The sequence below is a fragment of the Lepisma saccharinum genome, chromosome 20 (genome assembly GCF_977018435.1).
Source record: "Lepisma saccharinum chromosome 20, izLepSacc3.1, whole genome shotgun sequence".
NCBI classification, from domain to species: Eukaryota; Metazoa; Arthropoda; class Insecta; order Zygentoma; family Lepismatidae; genus Lepisma; species Lepisma saccharinum.
Window position 1 is genome coordinate 10,071,963 of NC_139248.1, and position 24,312 is coordinate 10,096,274.

The 24,312-nt window shown below is 39.3% G+C and overlaps 1 protein-coding gene across 1 annotated transcript; it reads left to right on the forward strand.

Annotated features, from left to right (window-relative positions):
- Positions 1-229: 229 nt before the first annotated feature.
- LOC146003718 (uncharacterized) lies at positions 230-10,448 on the forward strand. The gene is made up of 3 exons (XM_083142106.1): positions 230-282; positions 1,671-2,497; positions 4,292-10,448. The coding sequence occupies exons 2-3, from the start codon at positions 1,818-1,820 to the stop codon at positions 5,892-5,894; spliced, it is 2,283 nt and encodes a 760-aa protein (XP_082998232.1). The 5' UTR covers positions 230-282; positions 1,671-1,817; the 3' UTR covers positions 5,895-10,448.
- The last annotated feature ends 13,864 nt before the right edge of the window (positions 10,449-24,312 follow it).

A 24,312-nucleotide genomic window follows, 5' to 3' on the forward strand; every position in this document is an offset into this window, starting at 1 on the left:
CCTGGACCTTCTTATTCTTTTCTTGTTTTGTGGGACAAGTTGAAGTTACCTAGCGAGTAAGTAATTTTCATACCACACGTAAATGTTAATTTCTTGAAATTATATGTTGTATTTCAAAGTGTTGACAGAAATGGCATAAACCCCAATGCAATCAATTTGAAATGTACAGAAAAAAATCAATTATATCAACACTGCAAAGTTGTATCGCTGTCGCGCTTTTCTATTTACTGTTAAATTAGGGTCCGAGTGAAGAACTAATTATACCTTTACAACAGAAAACAGGTTGGCAGCTTGTGCATATCAACCTTAATCACTTCAATGTTCATTGTATGAAAATGGTGTAAATTGACCATATTTGCAAGCATAGAATAATGTGCAATACACTAAATTAGTTACTTTTTATGTCCTTAAAATTCCACGTTGTTTCTTATTCTCTTAGTATGCAATTTGTGTGGATCTACAATGACTCATAAATATTAGGAGAGTTGTGAAGTTTTCGTTTTATGTGAAGGCAAGTTAAAAACTGCAAGCAAAATAATATCCCCAATTCTATGGATGTATAATTAAATTAACAATTTGGGTGTTGATATCGCTGGCAGTTCAATATTCGGATGGACGAAGTTCCGATTGTTTGATTCTGAAGAAATAGTGTTTTAGCTCAATTTCTATCTATGTTTATTAACACATACTTGGGAAGCTTACTAATTACCTACTGTATCCTTTCTGGATAACAAATAACAATTTTTTCCTCTCTGTACATGTTCGTTTGCCAACACTCATTTGTTACTGCCGTCTTGGACAAACTGTTGCTGTTACATTACATGACATGAAGTATGAAGGGATATTACATCCCTATGCTTTTGTTGTTAGGTTAGGTGGTCATATTTAAGGCTTCCTATATCTGCATGGGCGTCCGGAAGGGGGGGGGAACGAAAGTGAACCAAAAATTACATATTTCACACATATAATTTAATTTCAGCCACAATAATGTGTGTTAATTATTGTACGAACATGATAAATTCAAATTTAAGCAATGTTTTTTGAGGGATGAACACTATTATTGGGGAAAATATGCCATGTTGGCCCCCCCCCCCCTGGAAAAAAATATCTTCCTTGCCCCTCCCTGGAAAAAATCCTGCGGACGTCCATGTATATCTGATCATGAAAGTACTGCTCTCAAGCGTGATTACCCCTTTGAGCTCTGCATGAACATCTGCTGGAACTTTATGTCTGAGACATCTGTAAACAATGAAAGGTTGTTCCAAACATTGCTGCTTATATGAGCTATTTTTTAAATCAATTTCTTTGGTATATCATAGCCAGTTAGTTTAATCATGCTTCAAACTTACTTCCAGAATCATTACCAATATTCTGAAGCACTTCATAATTCTCCTATAACACTTGTAAGAACCGTAAACTACAAGAGAAATAATTTTTCAATGTAGGCAATATGTACATACAAGAAAAGTTAGCAGCATCTCAGACCACTTGCCCCCTCAGCTTGAATTGTTGGTTCAACAAATCAGTGTGATTGGATTTTTGTTCAAGGCTCAATGTTGCACATGTTATAACTAAAATTTATAAGCAGGTCAATGCCAAAAGTTAAAACAAGGAACGTTGTGCCTTCCCCCCCCTCCCCCAAAAAAATTACTATTACCTTTTTCTTTCAGATTATACTGTTATGAATGGCACTCCTTGGAACACACTTCATCCTCTGCCCACTATAAATTGCACATCAAGTCCAGATTAGCCTCTGTGCATAAAGTAAGCATTTCTCTCTTGGACAATTACGAGACTGATGCCACAGTAAGTGCAGAATGGAAGGTACAGTAGAAGATGAAATGTCTGTAGTTTTAGAAGGAGAATCCCTAAACAAAATGAGCCCTTTAGAATTAGAACTTAGAATAAAGGAGGAACCAAAATCTCGCTCTGATTGTGAAGAATCCGCGAGTGAAGATAGTGTGTTGAATATTCATTTTAATATGGAATTTGATGAAGATTCAACAAGAAGCAATAGAAGTGAGGAAGTAGACCAAGTACCAGAGAGAAAACAAGATAGTGACCAAACAAACAATGGTGAAACACCTAACAGAACTAATTTTATTTGCCGTACTGAGAAAGAGGAGTGTGAAACGGAGTGTATAATTCCTGACAGTTGTAGCATACCGGCTGTGAAAGTGAAATTGGAACCTGAATGTATCGTACCGGACAACTGTAGTTTTTCTAGTTCAAGGAATAAAGAATGTGGTTTTGACTATGCTAATTCTTCATATGATAAGGGTCATGGAGACGACTTGCTGAAGCAAAGGAACACAAAGAAAAATTCTCCAACGGAAGATATTAATAATGATTCACATGAAGAGAACAGTGGAGATAAACATGTTAAGAGCAGTTTAGGAAATCTTGTTTTGAACATTGAATGTAAACTTGAGGTTGAAGATTCACCATATCATCCTGGCGTAGAGAGTGAAGAAGGTGGAAATACATCACATGCAAGGTTAGTACATACATGGTTTTTTAGGGTTACCAGAGCCCATAAGTATGATCCACTGTTCCTGAATGTGGACACAATTATTCACAGTAGTGCCTTACATAACGACACCTGCTCAACAAATGTCCACATAACACACTGCATGCATATAGCATCACTAGGGGGTAGATTTTTGCATATTTAGATGCTTTTTTTCCTTGAGAAAAATTGTAGTAGGGATGGCCAAAAATATCTGGAAAATTAATTATCCAGATTTTGGAGGCAATTCAGATTGTGAAGGTAATCTGAATTTCAGAAGCAATCTAGATTTCAGAGGCCTCCGATATCTGGATTCTCTGGTTTTAGTCTCCAGAATCTGGGCAGTGAAAATGGCCCAAGTTCCCTTTTTTTATTGTGATTTCATCATGCTACGAATGCAATTTTTACATGGTTCGATTTCGATGTACGTCTGTTAACACACACTGCGGAGTTTTAGCGATTACTTAAGATTTTGTTCAATATATGCTTTTGTGGTTAGGTTAGGCAGGTTAGGTTTGGTTCCCTTAGCATTAAAATAAAGTCCCTAAATGCATTCTCCTAAGGTTCCCATTTACTTCTACATTTATTCCCACTCTTCTACGATACTTACTGTCGCTTGTCAACGGAGAATACCTTGTCCATGGGAAGCGTGCATGCTAGCATAAGGTAATTTTTAAGTTGTTTTTTTCAACGTAAATAACTTTTTTTTAAAAAAAAATTCAAACAGTGCCCATTACTTTAAGGAAGGTTCAAATTTCGTGTGACAATGATTTCCAAAATTCTACAATAATTAGTCTTTGTGTTAAGAGAAATAATAAAACAATCGGAACCATTACAGTGAAAATCTAGATTTAGCCATCCCAAATGTGAACCTGCCATTTGTTGTACTGACACACTCATTCTTGCCCAAATTGTATGTATAACTTGTGTACTACTTCATTGTGTATTCAACAAAAGGCAAAGCTTCCTTCCAGAACCTTGTGCCTTCTACTTTTCGACCTCTCAAGCTGTCAAACTTAACCAGTTTTCCTTGACTGTGTAAAACCAGCTCTGTAATATCAAGTACCACACACAGATAACTAAAATGGTGACTTTTATTGTTTCTATATTATTTTAACAAAATTATTTATGTGCTGTGTTTGATTTTACGGAGTTGCTTTTATGCAGGTAAGGAAAACAAGTTCTGAAAAGCTTCTCTTGGGATATCGACCAGGTGAGTTGTGGGAAAGATTCCTAGCTTTCGAGAGCTATTCTGAAGATGAGAGTGACATTAGCTCTCAAGAGCTTGGAATCGTTTCCACAACTCACCTGGTGAATAGCCGAAAATAATCTTTTTATCATTCGTCACCAGGAAAGCTTCACGACTTGCTTTAAAACAAGTTTTTTCAGCCTTTTAGTGCAAGAAGTTATGTGACTCTTCTACCTATGTCAAGTTGATCTAGTGGTGTAAGGGGCGACCTTTTGCTAAGGTGCCCAAAGGTCAACCTCACTTCCACATAATACACCCTGGATAGCATTTGACGAATGAGGATCTGGCGACTGGCACTGTGGCCAGTATAATTTTGTGTGTTGTCCTTTATTTTGTCCTTGTGTGTGCTGAGTGCCCCTTTACAGCCTCAGCTGTAATATTTTAATATTTTAGTAACACAACACTGCAATTATGCTACAGTATTTTAGTTGTGGTATAATGTGATGAGTGCAAAATAGCCTAAGTGCTGACGCACCCAAAATTTTAAATTCAAATTCAAGTTGATGTAACGCACTCTCTTGTCTGTATTTCAGGTGTAATAGTAAAGCAGTGCCTACAAGCCCTTTCTACATTGAAGATGCTGTAGGGAAGGGACTAGACAATCAAGACAAGATTGCACTCTGTTGTACAGAATGCAGGGAACATTTTGCCGAGAAAAGTTCACTTTCAAGACACATACATCAAGTTCATAGTTTCAAGTTACATCCGTGTCCTCATTGTGAAAAATCTTTTGTGGAGGAGAGGTTTCTTGAGATACACTGTAGGTCTCACACAATGGAGAAGCCATTTTGTTGTGAATTTTGCAAAGAAGACTTTGCCGAATACGACAATCTCTGTAGTCATATGAGGGTTCACAGTGCGGAGAGACCGTACTATTGTATATATTGTAAAAAGTCGTTCTCCCAGAGAGCGTATCTAGTCACGCATGAGCGAATACATACTGGTGAACGTCCGTTTGTTTGTCCGCAGTGTTCGATGCCTTTTCACACGAAGGGAGCTCTAGAGAGGCACTTACGCACACATTCTGGTGTGAAGCAGTTCACGTGCGAGTACTGCAAAAGGTCATTTAGTCATAAAGACAATTTGGCAAGACACACAAAGCAACATACGGGAGAGAAACCATTCTCTTGCTCATACTGCAATAAATTTTACATTCAGAAAAGTGATCTGAGAAATCACCTGTTGATACATAGCGGGCAGAAACCATTCTCGTGTTCGGAATGTGAAAAGTGTTTCTGTTCCAGAGGTAAACTCAATAGGCATAAATATACTCACATAGGCCGGAAACCATATAATTGTGATCTCTGTACCAAGTCATTTTTCCTCGAAGCTCACCTCACAAAGCACAAGCTGATTCATGTTTATGGGAAGCCGATTTCGTGTCCATACTGCGAGAAAACTTTCTTGTGGGAGTGTCAGCTTGCTGTTCACGTGAGGTCCCATACTGGTGACAAGCCATTCCCCTGTGATCTTTGTGATAAAAAGTTCTCGTCCAAAGACAGCTATGTAGCACACAAGAAAGAGCACAGTGGTTACAAGCCATTTCAGTGTCCCTCGTGCCCGAAGTCATTTTTTCGAAATTGGCTCTTGAAAATCCATTCTCGAACACATTCTGGGGAGCGTCCTTTCACGTGTCACCTGTGCAACAAAAAGTTTTCGCACAAAAGCAACCTTAATTTTCATTTAAAGGTACATAACGGTGACAGGCCGTACTCGTGTGAGTTCTGTGAGAAATCCTTTTCACGGAAGACATACCTAACGGCCCACGTCAAGGTCCACTTAGGTGACCGAGATACATATCCATGCAACCAATGCGCTAAAGTATTTTACTATCAGGGCGATCTTATTAAACACAGGCGTACACATACAAATGAAAAACCTTTTACTTGCACGCATTGTCCGAAAGCATTCTATTCGAGCAGCTGTCTGAAGAAACATATCAGGACACATACTGGAGAGAGACCTTATTCTTGTCACATTTGCAGTAAATCTTTTTCTCAGAGCCAAACCCTTAGAAGGCATATCAGAACTCACAAAGAGCCCGTGGAATATGTAGCCCTTCCTCAGGCTATTGTCATAAAACATGAAATAATTGATCCTTCAGAGTTAACAGAGGAAGTAGATCGTGATAACTAAGCCTAGTGACTTTTATGTCTTTCAGTTCTATAGCAAATACTGATGAGATATAAATTTTGTATAAAGTACAGTGGAACGTCGATTTTTGGTTTTTTAGGGAACCAAGTTGAAATAATGTAAAATGAAGGAGACCGTAAAATCTGGGAAAATTTTATAAAATTTGCTTTATTGGGACAATGACGATTATACAGTAGGAGACCCGTCCATAAAGTAATGCACATTTGGTAACTAAGAACAAAAGAAATTAGATGAACAAAATATTCTTACTCTGGAAGTACATACCTTGAGCTATTTTTCTACATAGCCAGCAATAGCATCGAGGCACTTAATATACCAGGAGACATGTTTTTGTATAGCCTCGTCATGCGCTTCTGCGGCCAGCTCATTGAGGAATGCAGTTACAATTTCCTGGAGCACTTGCTTTCCTCTCAAAGAATCCTTTAATTTTGTAAAAAGATAATAATATAATTCTAATGTGCAAAAGCTGAATGACAGCTCCCACTTCTCACTTGGCATGGTTCTCGATTTTCTGCACACAACTGGCTCATATCAGGCGACCTTCGAGGTCACCTGTGTATCCTTCCACAGATGTGGTATGCTTCTGCCAATGGACTGGTGACAGAAGTGTACAACAAAGGCATACAATAACTTGTATCCTGGTGTGATAAGTGCAAGAAAAGTATTGGGTGTTTCATAAATAATTGAGGGGTTACAAAAATTTACTGCAAGTTAAGTATTGAAGTTACGTTAATGAAACCAGTCCAGAAAGATCGAGGAACACCTACAAATGTTCAATGTGTGCACCACAGGTGACACAGCACACATCGACACGATAGTCTACTTCTTGCCACACTCACATCAACATGGGCCTGTCGATAGTGTCGATCATTGCGATGATACGCTCCCTCAGGGCTGCAATATCACGTGGCATCGGTGAGACAAATACCCTGTCTTTGATGAAACGCCACAAAAGAAGTCACGCGGTGTAAGGTCCGGTGATTTTGGGGACCAAAACATTGCAATAAACACTGTGAGTGATGCAGGTGATTTGAGTGTCGCCTAGCAGCAGGGATATGAACTCTCAGCTTAACAAAACATGCACGCACAATCTGTGTGCATTCCTCGATCGTTCTGGACTGGTTTCATTAACGCAAGTTCAATACTTAACTTGCAATACAATTTTGTAACCCCCTCAATTATTTATGAAACACCTGGTAGTTCAAGATGTGTACTTTCAGTGGAAAGAGGTTTTTAATTGACTTCTTTGATTCCTTTTTTAAATTGCCAAACAGGTACTACTTTATGGATGTGCCTTGTGTAATGTGGGAAAATATAAAATCTGGGAATGCTGTATTTATTTTCTTGAAGAATCCAACTGAACTGGTGTATGTGCTAAGAATGATCTTTAGCACTCTATTGAGTCTCCATTCTCCAAGAACATTTGAGGAATAGTACTGTTGTAGACTGCAAATGTCCATTACTTTCATCAAATTAATTTATTCTGCTTTGGTGCTTTGTATTTTTCTCATAACGGTTGACTTCTTATCCAAATTTATACGGTCAGAAGAATAGCCCGTGGTGCAACAGCCAATGTGGGCCAGGGACTACGTACCGACTGTCGGCCTCACTCTCACCTGCCGAGGTGGAAGATCATCCAACCAGTTATGGGATGACGGGTGGTCAGCACGACGAACCCCCAGTCATTGTTGGTTTTCGTGACCAGATTTCTCTACTCAATTGTAGCTCCAAAATTTCCTCACGATGATGGGTGGCTACCGGCCGAAATCTCAGGAGTAATACGCTTCCCCCAGGAAAGTTGAACCTGCTCTTGTCCTGTAACCAGAGCGCAAAGCATGACTCCTTAGAGTGCGACGGTCAGAAGAAAATGAACAAAATATTTAAGGTGGGTGTATGCCCTTTGCCAAAGTAAATCAAACCTAAATTTAAGAAGAGTCAGGCAGGGGGAGAAGGGCATGTCGAATAATACACAATATTTCACATATGTAATACATTCAGATTATTGAGTAGGATGCATCCCCCCCTGTCCCCTAGCTAGAGATGTCAGCGGATTTATGTATAATGTCTGAATTTAGAAAGTTTTGAAGTTAACACACTAATGTGTTGACAATATAGGTTGTGAGAAGCAGCTAGCTTTGGCTTCAGCCTATGGTACTGTAGTAAAATTTTCAACTGTAAGTGAAAGGAGAGAGTGTGAGTAATACAATCAGCTGTTTACCATGTAATCCTGCCCTTGCATTGCCAAATGTGCAGATTTAGTTTAATTTACTTTGTTTTTCTGCCATTTTTTTGGCTAATGGCGAAGTTTAGGATAAGACATTATGGATGAAGGAACAGGTACAAACGTATAGGGAGAACAAAACATGAGTTCCACAGGGGAGTGTACTGGCCGTAGGTCCAGAAGCCAGAGCCTCTTTGGCATGCAAGAAGCAGTTACCGAGTTGTACCCTTACACATCCATCTCTTGATACTGTTTCCCCCTTCTGTTTTTCAAATTTTTCCAATATTGCTTTAAAAGGGCACTGGAAATTCTTCCCACTAAGAATATTTGAATATTTTATGTAATGGCAGATCACTTAATTCTGGATTCTTCACAAATGGAGGTTCGAAAATGTAAAAAATGGTCAAGACACGTTGCAGTTCAACGTTACAATGTACCACAGTCATTCACAATAATAATTAAGTGAAATGTTACATTAGTATCTTGCAGTGCAATTTTTTTAAATAAACTTAAGAAATTGTTTAATCAAGATTTCACTGTTTATTTATAATTAGAGCCCGGAAGTTCAGGTATTTATTTTCGTTAAAATAGGCAGGCAAAAAGGCTTTTATAATGTGGAAAATAGGCACTAAAAATGAAAGAAAAGGCAAAATAAACCGAAAAAAGGCACATTTGGAAATCGCTTACTTTTATCTATAATTTCTGGGAACATGTTAAAATCTACATTGGGAAGAGCATTTCAATTTTCTCCGTCTTGATTGCACATAACTACAAGGTGTTTTTTTAATTACTCAACATTCATTGATAGTAGTCTGTCAGAGAGAATGTTTTTCATAATAGAAAATGATATTTCTACTTCGACAGAAGTTATTGGAACATACATAAAACAAGCTAATGTAGCTGGACGCATTTCGGTAACAGCATTTTAACCTTTTAGAATATCACAAATTGTTTTCAATTGTTTCAAGTCCTCATTTGCACTCAGTATCCGCTTGCACTTCCGCAACAGCTGACCCCTTTTCTCCTGGCACTTCCATCATCTGCTGCATAGATTCCTCGTACATTTTCATGGATGCTACAAGGTGTTTTTTTAAGTTCTGTAATTGTAATTGTCTCTGGGAATGCACCATAATGTGCAAAAATAAACTTGAATAGCACAGGAGTTTTTTCACTTCACGAATTGAAGCCGCTTCATTTTCTGGAAGAGCATCTATCACCTCACTGATTTTTTTATGGTTGTTAGCATAATATATAGCTGCTGATATCCAGGTTCCCCATCTGGTCACGACTGGTTGCAGAGGTAAACTAAGCTCAGATGCAACTTCCTTAAATTTTCGGGTTCGAGAGGGAGATTTCAGAAATACGTATCTTCTTTGTGTTGGAAATCAACCTGTCCACTTCAGCAGTCAATGATGCACAAGGAAATGTTAACCGAAAGGCAATATCCTAACTGAGCATGAAATACATTTTTCTCACACTTTTCTCCTTCAGCAATGTTGAAACATGCATGAGTTCAATATTACTTAAATAAGGCGAAAATTATTCACATAATAAACGAAAGAAAAATAAATGCCAACAACGTTTTTTGGGAGAAAAATAATTTATATACACATTTTTTTTTTAAAAAAAATGGTCAAATTTAATTGAAAAAGGCAAAAAAAGGCATTATAATTAAAAATAGGCAGTGGGGTCCCAAATAGGTAAAATAGGCAAAATGAAAAGGCTTCTAAAACATTCGAAACAACATGAGAAACTTATATCCGGAAAAAAATTATCAATATATGCAGTAGATAAAAAGAGGCATTTTGCCAAACTTCCGGGCTCTATTTATAATATTCTTACACATATTTATCTTCATGTAATTTTAATGAACTAGTGTATTAGTGTAATTTATTAGAAGATAATGGAATTGCACAGTATTGTAGGCATGTAAATGCAAATGCCCATATTGGTCAAAGGTGTAATTGGTGGGATACACATATTTTTGTAGAAAATTTTGTATTGTACTAAATATTAGTACAGACTATACCAATCAATATTTACAACTTCAGTGCCCTTTCTACTACTCTTCTATCAACAGTTTGAGTTTGATATTTAAGGAGAAGACATACAAGGTAAAGAAATGGTAATTTATTTAATATAAGTTACAACATTGATGCTACTATTACATCTAGGCTTTGCTTGCAATTTGGATTATGATTCATTTTCTTGGAAAGTATCCACTTAAACTTGTTTTAGAATGTGTTAGAAATGTTTTGAAAATTAGTTACATGTAATTTCAAGTGTGCCATATGTAAATATTGTTAGATAATGATCAGAGATAAGAACTGACTGTGTACAAATTTTTGTCAGTAGTATGGAAATAAAGAATGTCGCACCATTTAATGATGGAAATTTCATAATTCCCACTGGGATTTTGGAAGTCGGTTGCTCAGAGGCGAACTCAACAGATGTAAAACGAACAGGTAGGAGGGGCCATCGCCTGAGATTGTTGACTGCATCTGAGCATTATTAAGGAATTGAGGACATATCGAACATTTGTAATGTGGGTTAAAAAACTTTAATATTTAATCTCTTCACGGACATGCTCTCATCTCCGTGGGTGAGCTACCGTCTGAGCAACAGACTTCCGAATCCGAAATCCTGCAGGGAATTATGAAACACCCTGTACATAATTTTTAGGGCTGAGCTGATACCACTTTGAACTGATACCTATACCAATCCCGATACTCTTACCGCTACCCACCGATATCAATACTGATACTCTGAGGCATCTCCTGAACGCATTCGGAGCATGCGTCGATTGTGGGAAAAAGGACAGCTTCCTCTGTGACAACATTAATGAGCATAGCATTCCTACATTCTAATTTCTTCATATAGGAGAAGTATTTATTTTACACGATTGAATGATTGATTTGTTGTTTTAAGTCCACTTTATGCACAGTAAGGCTAATCGGGACTGGATTTTACAGTTTAAAGTGGGATCCGAACCACTTGTGCCTCCACCTGGTATCGAACCCGGGACTCCTTGATTACAAGGCGACGACACTACCACTGCACCATCGGAAAGGCCTTTATTTTACACGAGAGCGCTCAACTAAGCTTATATTACATTTCTTTGATCTGAAGTGACGCATGCGTCAATTGTAGGAAAATAATTATTACTTTCTTTCACTACAGATCCAAGAAATGTAATATAAGCGTAGTTGAGCGCTCTCATCTAAAATAAATACTTCTCCTATATGAAGAAATTAGAATGTAGAAATGCTCATTAATGTCGTTGCAGAGCAAGCTGTCGTTTTTCCCACAATTGATGCATGCGCAGCAAGCACCGCATACATTCAGGAGATGCTTCTGCTGATACTTGAACCTTGTAAAAAGTTGTTCAAAATATTGATTAACCCTTCGGTGAGCTTGCTGGGGGACTTTGTTAACCCACAACCAATTTTTTTTGCCGTGTCGAGAAATGACTGGCACCACCCTGGCATCAGCTCTTCTATTCTTCAATTGGAGTTTCTGCTACCAACAGAGGATTGATGGAGTTGGTGTTTTAAGTCCACTTTATGCACAGGAAGGCTAATCGGGACTGGACCTACAGTTTAAAGTGGGATCCGAACCACTATGTGCCTCCACCGAGTATCGAATCCGGGACTCCTTGATTACAAGGTTACGGTGCTACCACTGCGCCACTGCGCATTGCCAGAGAAAGGGGCTGTTCTTCTGTCTACCTTTGTCTACCTACCAGAGGCACATTTCCATTTGCTTGCATTCTTGGGGTGACTGAGTTTCCCTGCGTGCCTTCTCGTCTAACTATATTTCTAATATTTTTTTTATTATTATTGGTTACTTTTGTATCTATTATTAGTTTTATCACCGCCCACTATTATAGCAATGAAATTTGATTTTTAATTGATATGTCTATCGAAACATCATGTAATTTATCTGATAAACAACTACTTCTTATTGTATGCATGAAATTAAATCAAAAATACACATTTATAAACATTTGTAAAGTCGAAGACACAAACATAGTATCTAATAACCTTATTATTGTGTAACAGAAAATAAACAAATTTAATAAAAATGTTTAAACTAAAAGATACAAATATATTATGTAAGAACATCAACTTATTATTGTATGAGTGCAAAGAAATAAAAAAATAAACATTTGTAAACTCAAAAACGCAAATAAGGTTTGCAAGAATCTTAGAAAATAAATTAATATCATAATAAATAAGTAATAATAACCCGTGGCTCTCACAATAACCCTTGAAGGGTCTAGGCCAAAGTCCCGACTACGTACCAGTCTCCCTCCCACAATCCTACCTAGAGATGTGGAGATTTCAACCGGTATTGGGGTGACGTGGGGTCATCATGTCAAACCCCCATCCATTATAGGAGATTTCTGAGACCAGGATACACTACTCACTCATAGCTCCCCAATTTCCTCATGATGGTGAGTGGCCACCGGTCCTGTACACAGGCTGAGAACCCAGGCAAACACGAATCTATGCCATTTTGCAGTCAGAGTCCAAAGCACAGCACCTTAGATGGCCACGGAGGAGGACAAATGAATATCATATATATGTACAAACTCAGATACATATACAGGGTGTTTCTAAAGGTCGTTTACAACGCTTGGGAGGTGATTCCTCACACGAAAACAAGCAAAAAGTCTAAGTTCCATTTTTACGACTGAGGCTTCGTTTCCGAGATAGGAGCCTCGCAAAAGGTGACAAAGTGAACGTCACACCTAACTGGGACGAATACTATCACAGATAGAGAGGCGGTTCCAAGGGAATCATAAAGGAATCGTATGTGCTCAGTCCGGAAGTCACTATGAAAAGTTCACTGCACGCATGCGCAATGGAGTCCTCAAAGGAATTGGGGATTTCCAGCAACAACAATGCATGGAAAAGGTATGTAACGCAGCAAGAAGGACCGTGACAATGAGAAATGCGTTCAAGACAACACATCCCGACCTCAAACATCAAAACATGACCACCGAACACAAAATCCGAAAAGTTGAGCACGGTTGCATACCCCAGTTACACGCGAGGAATGAACGAATCATGTCATGTGGCATACGAGAGACAGGAGGAGGGAAAGAAAAACACAATATCAGATGATTGCGACAACGTGTATTTTTACACGCGACAACTACGTAATATCCCCCCCCCACACACACACAACAAACAACAAATGCTACAATATCTTACGCACAGACAGTCCGTGTCACTGTACACCAACTGAAGATGTCACTTTCACCACACAAAGGGGGTGGGGAGCAATACCAAAAGTGTTCGCACGCGATCATTGTGACGTAAAAGAGACCAGTTTTGGAAGCGCTGCACAGGCAAGTCTGGCTCTCGTAGTCTACGTTTGACCTTCATGACTGCTGTTCCCGCGAGAGGAGCTCGAAGGGTTGGTTCTCTCCGGCAGTCGTCCCAATCGTGTTGCAGGTGCTGGGATATGATCAGCAGTTCGCTCTAGGTTGTCATACGCATTGAAGAGTACTAGTATGTTGCATTGAAAGAAGTTGACGTGGTGGAGTGGGCAAGTGAAATATCACAACAATTGGTCTGTGGTGTTCGTACGGTGATACGGCCAATTTGTGCAGTGTGCCAGTGTTAAACAAAAACAATACTTTGCAGTTCCAGCTCCCTATTACACAGATGGCTGCGTATACGACCCAGCAGCTAGCAGACATGCATCTCATGTATGGGGAGGCACGTGGTAATAGCCGTGAGGCAAGGCGTCTTTATGGAGAACGCTTTCCACATAGACGTTTACCGTCTCACACCTTCTTTCAGGTAGTGGACAGTCGACTGCGTGAAACAGGGTCAGTGTTACCACCGCGACAAGAAGTTGGAAGACCCCGAAGTGTACGCACACATCAGTTTGCAGAAGATGTGTTAACAGCGGTCGCAGAACATCCTGGCACCAGTACGCGAGTGCTCGGTCGGGCACGAAACACGTCTCATGTGAATGTTTGGCGAGTGTTGTCAGATGAAGGAATGCACCCTTTTAAACTGCAGAAAGTACAAGAACTGTTACCTTGTGACTTTCGCCCTCGTATGGAGTTTTGCCAATGGTTGTTGCATCAGCTGGACACAAACCCTCACTTCGGGGCAAACGTATTGTGGACAGATGAAGCCATTTTCACCAGGATGGATGTCTTCAATAGTAGAAACAGTCATGTATGGGACTTTGACAACCCACATGCACTTTTTGTGGCCCATCACCAGCACAGGTTTTCAGTGAATGTGTGGTGCGGGATAGTACATGATCATTTAATTGGACCATACATTCTCCCTGTTCGCCTGAATGGTCGCACGTATGATGCATTTCTTAGTGAGGTTCTGCCTGAACTGTTGGAGACCGTACCTTTGGCACTGCGGCAAGAAATGTGGTACCAACACGATGGTGCACCAGCTCATTTCGATCGTAATGTACGACATTTCCTGCATGACGTGTTTCGCAATAGGTTCATTGGTAGGGATGAGCCTGTGCCTTGGCCACCGAGGTCGCCAGATCTCAACCCTTTCGATTTTTTCTTCTGGGGAGAAATGAAAACCCTCGTATACGACACACCTGTCACATCAGCTGAGGACCTCGTTGCTCGCATCAACGTCGCCGCCGCGACGGTAGCAGATACACCTGGCTTGTTTGCTCGTACTCGACAATCCTTGATTCGTCGCTGTCATCTCTGCGTAGAAGTAAACGGCAGACATTTTGAAAACCGTCTGTGATTATTGCCCTCGGCAAATACCAGTGAGAACACTTTTGGTATTGCTCCCCACCCCCTTTGTGTGGTGAAAGTGACATCTTCAGTTGGTGTACAGTGACACGGACTGTCTGTGCGTAAGATATTGTAGCATTTGTTGTTTGTTGTGTGTGTGTGTGGGGGGGGATATTACGCAGTTGTCGCGTGTAAAAATACACGTTGTCGCAATCATCTGATATTGTGTTTTTCTTTCCCTCCTCCTGTCTCTCGTATGCCACATGACATGATTCGTTCATTCCTCGCGTGTAACTGGGGTATGCAACCGTGCTCAACTTTTCGGATTTTGTGTTCGGTGGTCATGTTTTGATGTTTGAAGTCGGGATGTGTTGTCTTGAACGCATTTCTCATTGTCACGGTCCTTCTTGCTGCGTTACATACCTTTTCCATGCATTGTTGTTGCTGGAAATCCCCAATTCCTTTGAGGACTCCATTGCGCATGCGTGCAGTGAACTTTTCATAGTGACTTCCGGACTGAGCACATACGATTCCTTTATGATTCCCTTGGAACCGCCTCTCTATCTGTGATAGTATTCGTCCCAGTTAGGTGTGACGTTCACTTTGTCACCTTTTGCGAGGCTCCTATCTCGGAAACGAAGCCTCAGTCGTAAAAATGGAACTTAGACTTTTTGCTTGTTTTCGTGTGAGGAATCACCTCCCAAGCGTTGTAAACGACCTTTAGAAACACCCTGTATATTATGTAAGAACCACAACTTTTCATTGCATGAGTGAAAAGAAATAAATAAAAAAAATAAACATTTGTACCTTCAAAGAGATAAATAAAGAATGTAAGAACATGCCTAAATAAAGGGATTGATTCAATTATATCAATGTAAAACAAGCATATTGCTAAGCAAGAAATGGCTGGGGTGACAAAGTCCCCGGCGTGCCTGCTCGTGTTATTAAAAAATAGCATGCCAGCTGGATGGTTAATGTTGGTGGGTGAGTATTTCACTCCAGTTATATTTACCAGAGTTCCATTTGAAAATATTTTCAAATTACATCTGAAGGTAAAAATATCTGTTATGTAATCACAAAACTCAGCTTTTCACACTATATTAGCGCAAAATTAATGGAACTTCGAATTACATTGCATAATTTCCAGGATAATTGGACTCCACAAAAGTGTCATTTTTGAAGCCTCTTCGAAAGATCAAAATGCCTGAAAAGTATCTGTTGCTATCAGTAAATAAAATCCAGTCCATACTTTCTGATAATGATACATCAGCGTCAGTATTGGATTAACACAGATATTTTTTTATTATTTTATATAATTGTGGGGTTCAGGTTCAGAAATTACACCTATTCTTATTCCCGGACTCTTCCTTGTTTTTTTTTTTTTAATATTGAATTCAGTGGGATGGTATCCTAAGTTATGAATACAGTGTTATACTTGTCTGAATATTTATGACTTGGTGTTTTTTCATAAAAAGAGCTGTGTTAGCTCAGTCGTTAGAGCATCTGACTACCATGCGAGAGACCCAGGTTTGATCCCCAGTGGAAGATTTATCCGGCGCTCACCCAGTGTCGTATAAAGTGGGTACCTGGAGGAAACTGGGTGGAGGGGGTAAAGGCAACCAGGGGTGTGGTGGTGATCATCCCCCCCCCATATTCGTTAATGGCATGGTGCAAAGCACAGGAGAACGCTTTACTTTTTAGTGTTTTTTGATGTGGGGTAACTGGATGCTGCCACTCAATGGCACATTTATGGTGGATTTTGTAAGCATATGGTAGAGCCGTCCTATAAGTGCTATTCGCCAGATAGTGGCTTCACCAAGTGGCACATTTCTTGACACTTCATGAAGGGGTCTCGCTCATTGCGTGCAAACCAGACACCTTCGTATTCTGACATAAAGACGTAAGTGCGGAATGCCTTCATTGTTAGATTTTGTTTTGTTAGCATAAATATACTGCACTTTTTCGGGGCTTGAATTATTTATACCTAGAGACCTAACACAAGCCTAACCTAACAATGAAGTCATTGTCAGAACACGAAGGGCAGAGCTTGACCAAAAAATGTTTAGTTTACGTGCGATTAGTGACACCCTTCATGGAGTCACAGATAGGGTGACCAGACGTCCTCTTTTATCTGGACATGTCCTCCTTTTTAGGTGTCTGTCCGGCATCCAGGTAGATTTTTTAGAAATCGGTAAATGTCCTCCTTTTTTGGAAAGAGTATGGTATCAACCATAGCAAATATGCTGCATTGAGAATGCTTCCACACACAACGATCATCATTTAAGGCATATCACTTAGGGTGCGTTAAGTATTCGAGCAATGATCACTTAGCATCTGGGAGCTGAACACGATCACTTTTTCGACAGAGTCATTAGTAAGGTGCGGATTTATAGGCACTAAAATGATGAAAATAGGCACTTAAAAGGCACTATAAACTAAGAAAAGACATGAAAATAGGCACTTATAAGGCACCCTCAAATTTAAAAATACATTAAAATAGGCAATGAATTTGAACTTCTTTCAATTTTCTTCTTACAATGCACAGTTATACTGTATTAGCACTTCAATTGAGACATAAAAGTGCACTAAAGATTAATGCCCAGGCCGGGATTCGAATCCGGGACCACTGGCGTTGTGGCGCGGTGTGCCAACAACTCCGCCATGGAGGTCGGTCAGTTCCTTTTCGAGCTATACATACTCGAGACAGAAACACGTAGTGAGAATTTTGATTGTTAAGTAACATTTACTTTTATGAAATAACGAAGTGAAAGTGTAAATTCACCAATGATCTCGCAAGAAAATATCCAGCTTTTAAAGGATAGAAGAAACGAATGTGAGATAAAGTGTAAGGTGGCTGCCACTTTTCCCTGCTGTTGAAACTGTTGAAGGAGTCCTAGAAATGTTCGCGGCATTCAAATCATATTTCGTGTCCCAATCTAAACTACCTAAAATTTTAATTTGGTTTTTGGAAATAAGTTAAAGCGAATCTTACTTCTTACATTTGCATTCACTCGTGGGGTAATTTCATTCTAATATCCAAGAATTAGAAAATGTAGTAAAATTCTATTCTTCAAATTGTAGATATTCTTTGTCATTTGTTAAATAACAGATTAGGAGATTGCTTTCTTTGCTTAAAGGTAAAAGGAAGTTATTGAAAGAGATAATCTGAAAAGTATCTGTGAGCAAAGTGTTGGTAAGATTTTTTTTAATATTGATTAAATTATGAGTAACGGCAAATGTGTTGCCATTTCTTGCGGTGTCCTCCTTTTTATGACTTTTTCCTCTTTTGTGCCATGCTCGGTCCTCTCTTTTGAATGTGTGTGTCTGGTCACCCTAGTCACAGATGTTTGATAAACTATGCACAAACATGCCACTTGAAGGATCTAACATGTACAGCCAAAGTACACAGTGAATGGTAAGTTCACTCCATCCACTGAGGGTTCTGTTGAAAATCTTCGACCTCAATAGTGAAAAGGTCACAGGTGGTGCTACTGAATGATACTGTGTGAAAATAAAAATTCGTATCCATCTTTTTTTTTAAGTCATTTTAGTGAACCACAACACAAATAAGCAGGGCGATAAAAAACATGTTAAAAATCTGTCCTAGCTTTCAAACCCCCTCTTAGAGTCATCAAAAGGGTTGAGAGAGAGAGCAGCAACTCCAATATGGACTTGGCTATGTACTTATGTTGTGTTTCACACTTGGTGTAAAATATTGAAGTTCTAAAGTCTTGTCTGGGGATTGGAATAGAAAACAAATAAGTTGTCAATCTTATCAAGGGTGTCTGCAGAGATTTCTAGACATATCTAGAAAGACTTCATGTAATTCAAATTTTGAAATGGTAGCATGAAAACATGGAGGAAGGGTGCCATGAAAGGCAGTAGATTAAATGCCTCTGCAAATTATCCTAATGCTGGGGATGCTTTATGAGAATTCTCGTAACTGTCTGAAAGCACCCCCCCCCCCACTTTTAGCTGTTCTGACCCCCGAGAAAAAATCCTGCAGGCGACCTTGCTTCTAATGCATATTTGTTTCTTAAAAAACATATATTTTTCTTCACAACCACAGCAAGATGAAGTTGGTAGTTTTGTTTATTGCTAAGAGTTGGTTTATTGCTAAGAGTTAATTCTGACAGAAAAAAATTGTAATGTGAGACATTCTGCTCATATTTAAATAATTTCAAAGCTTATATATTACAAGTTTGGAACAACATTTTTAAGATTTTGAGATCTACCAATTAATTAAATATCCTTTGAGATCAGGCTCAAATGGTGGCAACAATTCACGCTTCCCTGAGGTTGTTTTTGGTCTTCCCGATCGACGTCTATCGTGCACTGCACCCGTTCCTTTAAACCGCTTCATCACATGCGACACTGGTGGCCTAAGCGGATGTCTTTGATTGGAGTCATTGGCAACGTCCCGTGAACTCATTGGATAACATCATCTTTGTCACATAAACATCGAATTTTAATTTTCATTATTGCCTGTGGTGAAACTCGTAAAAAATATGGCCTCCCTGGTAGCTCTGAAGATGCATTCTATTTCAGACATCTTTGCGAATACAGGACACATGCTGAACAGGATTGTAGAATCCAGGTTTTATACTTAAACACACAAGAGTGATATATTTTACATATTCTAATGCACATTTTATATTAGATTAATATATAAACTTTCACAGAGACTAAAAACAAATTGTAAATACAGGACATGATAACCTGTACTTTTTTATTGTTTTTTTTTACACAGTTCAACATTTGCAATTTTTTGAAAATAAAATACATAATCAAAGATTTCTTTTCTGTATAGGAATATACCAGTAGTGGGATACCTGAGTTTCATGTTACGTAGTTAAGTGCTTGAAGTGGAAATTCCTAGTGGGGGGTGGGGTTGCTTGGTTAAATTTGGAAATAGCTGCGGGAGGGGTGAAGGTTATGCTTTATGAAAATGTTCTTTACTACCCCGTCCCCCTCCTGTTGTAGTTGCTAACGGAAACAGCATGATTAAGTTTTTCAGTAAAAATTTGCATGTTCCTCCAGTTCTCAAACCTCTGAATATTCATATACGAGGGCCACTATTTATATTTTGAGCCTTAGCAACACTGATTGAAGTTAGGCGCGATTTGACGTTTGCACGGAATCGTCTGGCATTATTGACCATAACGTTCTTCAAATGTTTTGTCAATAGCTTCATTTGTGTTGTTTATGTTGCCTTGGAGATTGCGCGACAACAATAAAATGGAATTAACTCGTGAACATTTTCGTGCGATGATTTTTTACGATTTTCGACGTGGATTATCAAGACAAGAGTGCATCGATCAACTTACTTCCACATTTGGCGATGAAGCCCCATCCTTTGCCACTGTGAAACGCTGGTATAACGAATTTAATCGTGGGCGTCATTCGCTCACCGACGAGATTCGCGAAGGTCGTCCAAAATCAGTTGTTGTTCAAGAAAACATTGATGCTGTGCAAAACATAATACTGCAAGATCGTCATGTGACATACTGTGAGATTGAGGCAACCATAGGCATTAGTTCCACCAGCATATATAAAATATTACATGATGATTTAGCTGTGAGAAAGGTATGTTCTCGTTGGATCCCACACAATTTGACAAAAACTCAAAAAGACGCTCGCGTCAATTGGTGCAAACAAATGCTCAATAAATACAATCGTGGTGCTTCAATAGACGTATATAAGATTGTAACAGGTGACGAATCATGAGCCGGAACGTAAACAGCAGTCGACTGTATGGGTGTTTCAAGATGAACCCCATCAAACAAAAGTTGTTCGCGCTCGAAGCACATCGAAACAAATGGTCGCCTGGGAAACTGGTCATGTGGCAACTGTGCCTTTAGAGGAACGTGGAACTGTCAACTCTGAATGGCGCACAACAATTTGTTTGCCATGCCAGAGATCTTCGGTCAAGTACGGAAAACAAACAAACGCCGTCGGATCATTCTTCATCAAGACAATGCCAGCTGTCAGACATCTCGTCTAACAACCGACTTTATGAACAGTCAAAAAATCGAATTGATAGGTCATCCGCCATACAGTCCTGTTTTGGCACCCAATTACTTTTTCTTGTTCCCGAATGTCAAGAATAAATTGCGTGGACAACGATTTTCGTCGGCGGAAGACGCCGTTGATGCATTCAAAAACCATATTATGGAGGTGTCTCAAGAAGATTGGAAAAACTGCTTTGACAAATGGTTCGAACGAATGCAAAAGTGTATTGACCATAAAGGAGAATACTTCGAAAAACAATAAAGCAGTTTTCAATGCCAAATTCCTGTTTTTTCATTGTTAGGCTCAAAATATAAATAGTGACCCTCGTATATAGCTCGATCACAGAGTGGCCAACACAACATATGATAGAAAGCCAAACGATTTCAGTTATAAGTGATTTATCCACACACCCCAACATTTCTTCAACACCCCTTTTAAAATTTTCATAAAGGTCCAATCTGTTATCATTTTTTGGTTCTTTACCCTAACACCCCTCAAAAGTGAAATTTTTGGATAAACCACTGGGGTGTATTGTATCATATTTAGTTTGCCCTATCACCTATTTTATCATCGTTGCGACGTAAAATAATATTTCGTATATATATACAAAATAATATTTAATTCCCCAAAGCCAAACGATAGTTACTCTGATTTTCATAACTGACGACTTTACGCGTAAACAAAGATAGTCAACATTCTACACGTAGACGACGTAATCTATGTAAACAACATGGCGAAGGGGGATAAAGCCCCTATCACACGGAACTGGATTTCTAGTTGGAATGCCCTAGTTGGCGATGAACTGACTTTCTGGGTAGTAATCATGGCCGCCTGGCTGACTGCTGCTTGACTGGTTTTGAGGAATAGGACATGTTCTAATTGCTATAGATCGACCACAAGGAAAAAAACCTTGGGACGGAAAGTCCCCGCGCAGCTTTCCCTTCTTCCCTTCACCTCGGGCCATAAGGAAGCATGGCCCACTCTCCCCCTCCCCTACTCGCGGGAGTACGGTGCACAGGAGTCGCGGGTCTGCGCAGGTTGTTTTGCTCGTGGTTCCACTATACTTAAGCCCCTATCACACGGAACTGGATTTCTATTTGGAATGCTCTAGTTGACGCTGGACTGGCTACCCATTTGCTAGTTTTCGCCTCACACGGTACTTGTTATACCGTACTTGTCGATAGTCTTTCGTTCCCATAATGGCGGCCGCGCGAGATGTAAACAACGTATCACTTCACACTTTTAAAATACGATAACTATCCAACCGAGAGGAATATCGCATCGCATTAAATGGTTTTAGGTAGAGAAGAACGGCGCTGATAAAATACATACTTTACAACGTTTACTATACACGTATGGAAGAATATTTTAGCTTTTTCAATTGTAAACTTGCCTTTCGTGTTGTATGCACTCGGAAGCCACAGACAAAAAAAGGCTACTTTACAAACTCACAGAATATCTTCACATGGCCAAACTTTGCTCTGATTGGCTGTTCCACAGAATCTAGTCGAAGAAGTTAGTAGCAATTAGAACATGTCCTATTCCTCAAAACCAGTCAAGCAGTCAGCCAGGCGGCCATGATTACAGCCCCTATCACACGGAACTGGATTTCTAGTTAGTTGGCGATGAACTAACTTTCTGGGTAGTAATCATGGCCGCCTGGCTGACTGCTTGACTGGTTTTGAGGAATAGGACATGTTCTAATTGCTACTAACTTCTTCGACTAGATTCTGTGGAACAGCCAATCAGAGCAAAGTTTGGCCATGTGAAGATATTCTGTGAGTTTGTAAAGTAGCCTTTTTTTGTCTGTGGCTTCCGAGTGCATACAACACGAAAGGCAAGTTTACAATTGAAAAAGCTAAAATATTCTTCCATACGTGTATAGTAAACGTTGTAAAGTACGTATTTTATCAGCGCCGTTCTTCTCTACCTAAAACCATTTAATGCGATGCGATATTCCTCTCGGTTGGATAGTTATCGTATTTTAAAAGTGTGAAGTGATACGTTGTTTACATCTCGAGCGGCCGCCATTATGGAAACGAAAGACTATCGACAAGTACGGTATAACAAGTACCGTGTGAGGCGAAAACTAGCAAATGGGTAGTCAGTCCAGCGTCAACTAGAGCATTCCTACTAGAAATCTAGTTCCGTGTGATAGGGGCTGTACTACCCAGAAAGTTAGTTCATCGCCAACTAACTAGAAATCCAGTTCCGTGTGATAGGGGCTTAACTTCTTCGACTAGATTCTGTGGAAAAGACAATCAGAGCAAAGTTTGGCCATGTGAAGATATTCTGTGAGTTGGTAAAGTAGCCTTTTTTTTGTCTGTGACTTCCGCGTGCATATAACACGAAAGGCATGTTTACAATTGAAAAAGCTAAAATATTCTTCCATACGTGTATAGTAAACGTTGTAAAGTATGTATTTTATCAGCGCCGTTCTTCTCTACCTAAAACAATTTAATGCGATGCGATATTCCTCTCGGTTGGATAGTTATCGTATTTTAAAAGTGTGAAGTGATACGTTGTTTACATCTCGCGCGGCCGCCATTATGGGAACGAAAGACTATCGACAAGTACGGTATAACAAGTACCGTGTGAGGCGAAAACTAGCAAATGGGTAGCCAGTCCAGCGTCAACTAGACAACTAGAGCATTCCAAATAGAAATCCAGTTCCGTGTGATAGGGGCTTAACTAGCAAAGTGCGCCGTGGAATAAAAAGAATATTTTACTGCCTATCAGTTAGATATTTTCATACTCTTTCTTCCAAATTCGAACAATTTCTCACCTAGGAAAAAAAACCTAACATAGGAAATATTCTAGTGCTTTATGGGGAAAATACCACTATTGCCACACGAGTGCCATCTGTTGTTTTTTTTTTTGCATACTATTTATCTTCTTCCATAGTTGATGAGAGAAGAGACGAGAAATTTTTTTTGTAAATAGGATTCTTTTCAGTTTGTTATAGTTAAAAATGTCACTTTCCTTTCATGAAACCCTTAAAAATTAATTTTAATGCACTTTAGATTGTCTACGAAGTTTATGTAAACTCAACCCAATGTAATCTACGCGTAGTTTACGTGTAGATAACGCATGTAGACGTAAACTTATAGTCTACGGCACATCACTGGTTATAACCCCCTTTTTGGTTCAGTATTTAAAGAAAAGAACGTCAAAGGCAGGAAAATATGGCAAAATAAGGACTGACTACTTAAAAGATGTACACATAACGCCTCCCTTTCGAAAATCCCGCGGACACCACTGCTCTCCTTGTAATCACAACCTTAAAAGAGTTTCAATACGTGAGGAGAAGAGGTACAATTCGAACGTCGAATGTGAATTTGATATATGAAAGACAACGACCCCCTTCTGGCGACGCTATTCTTCGGAACCCACTTTGAACTACATAAGCAAACTTTTCCAGCATT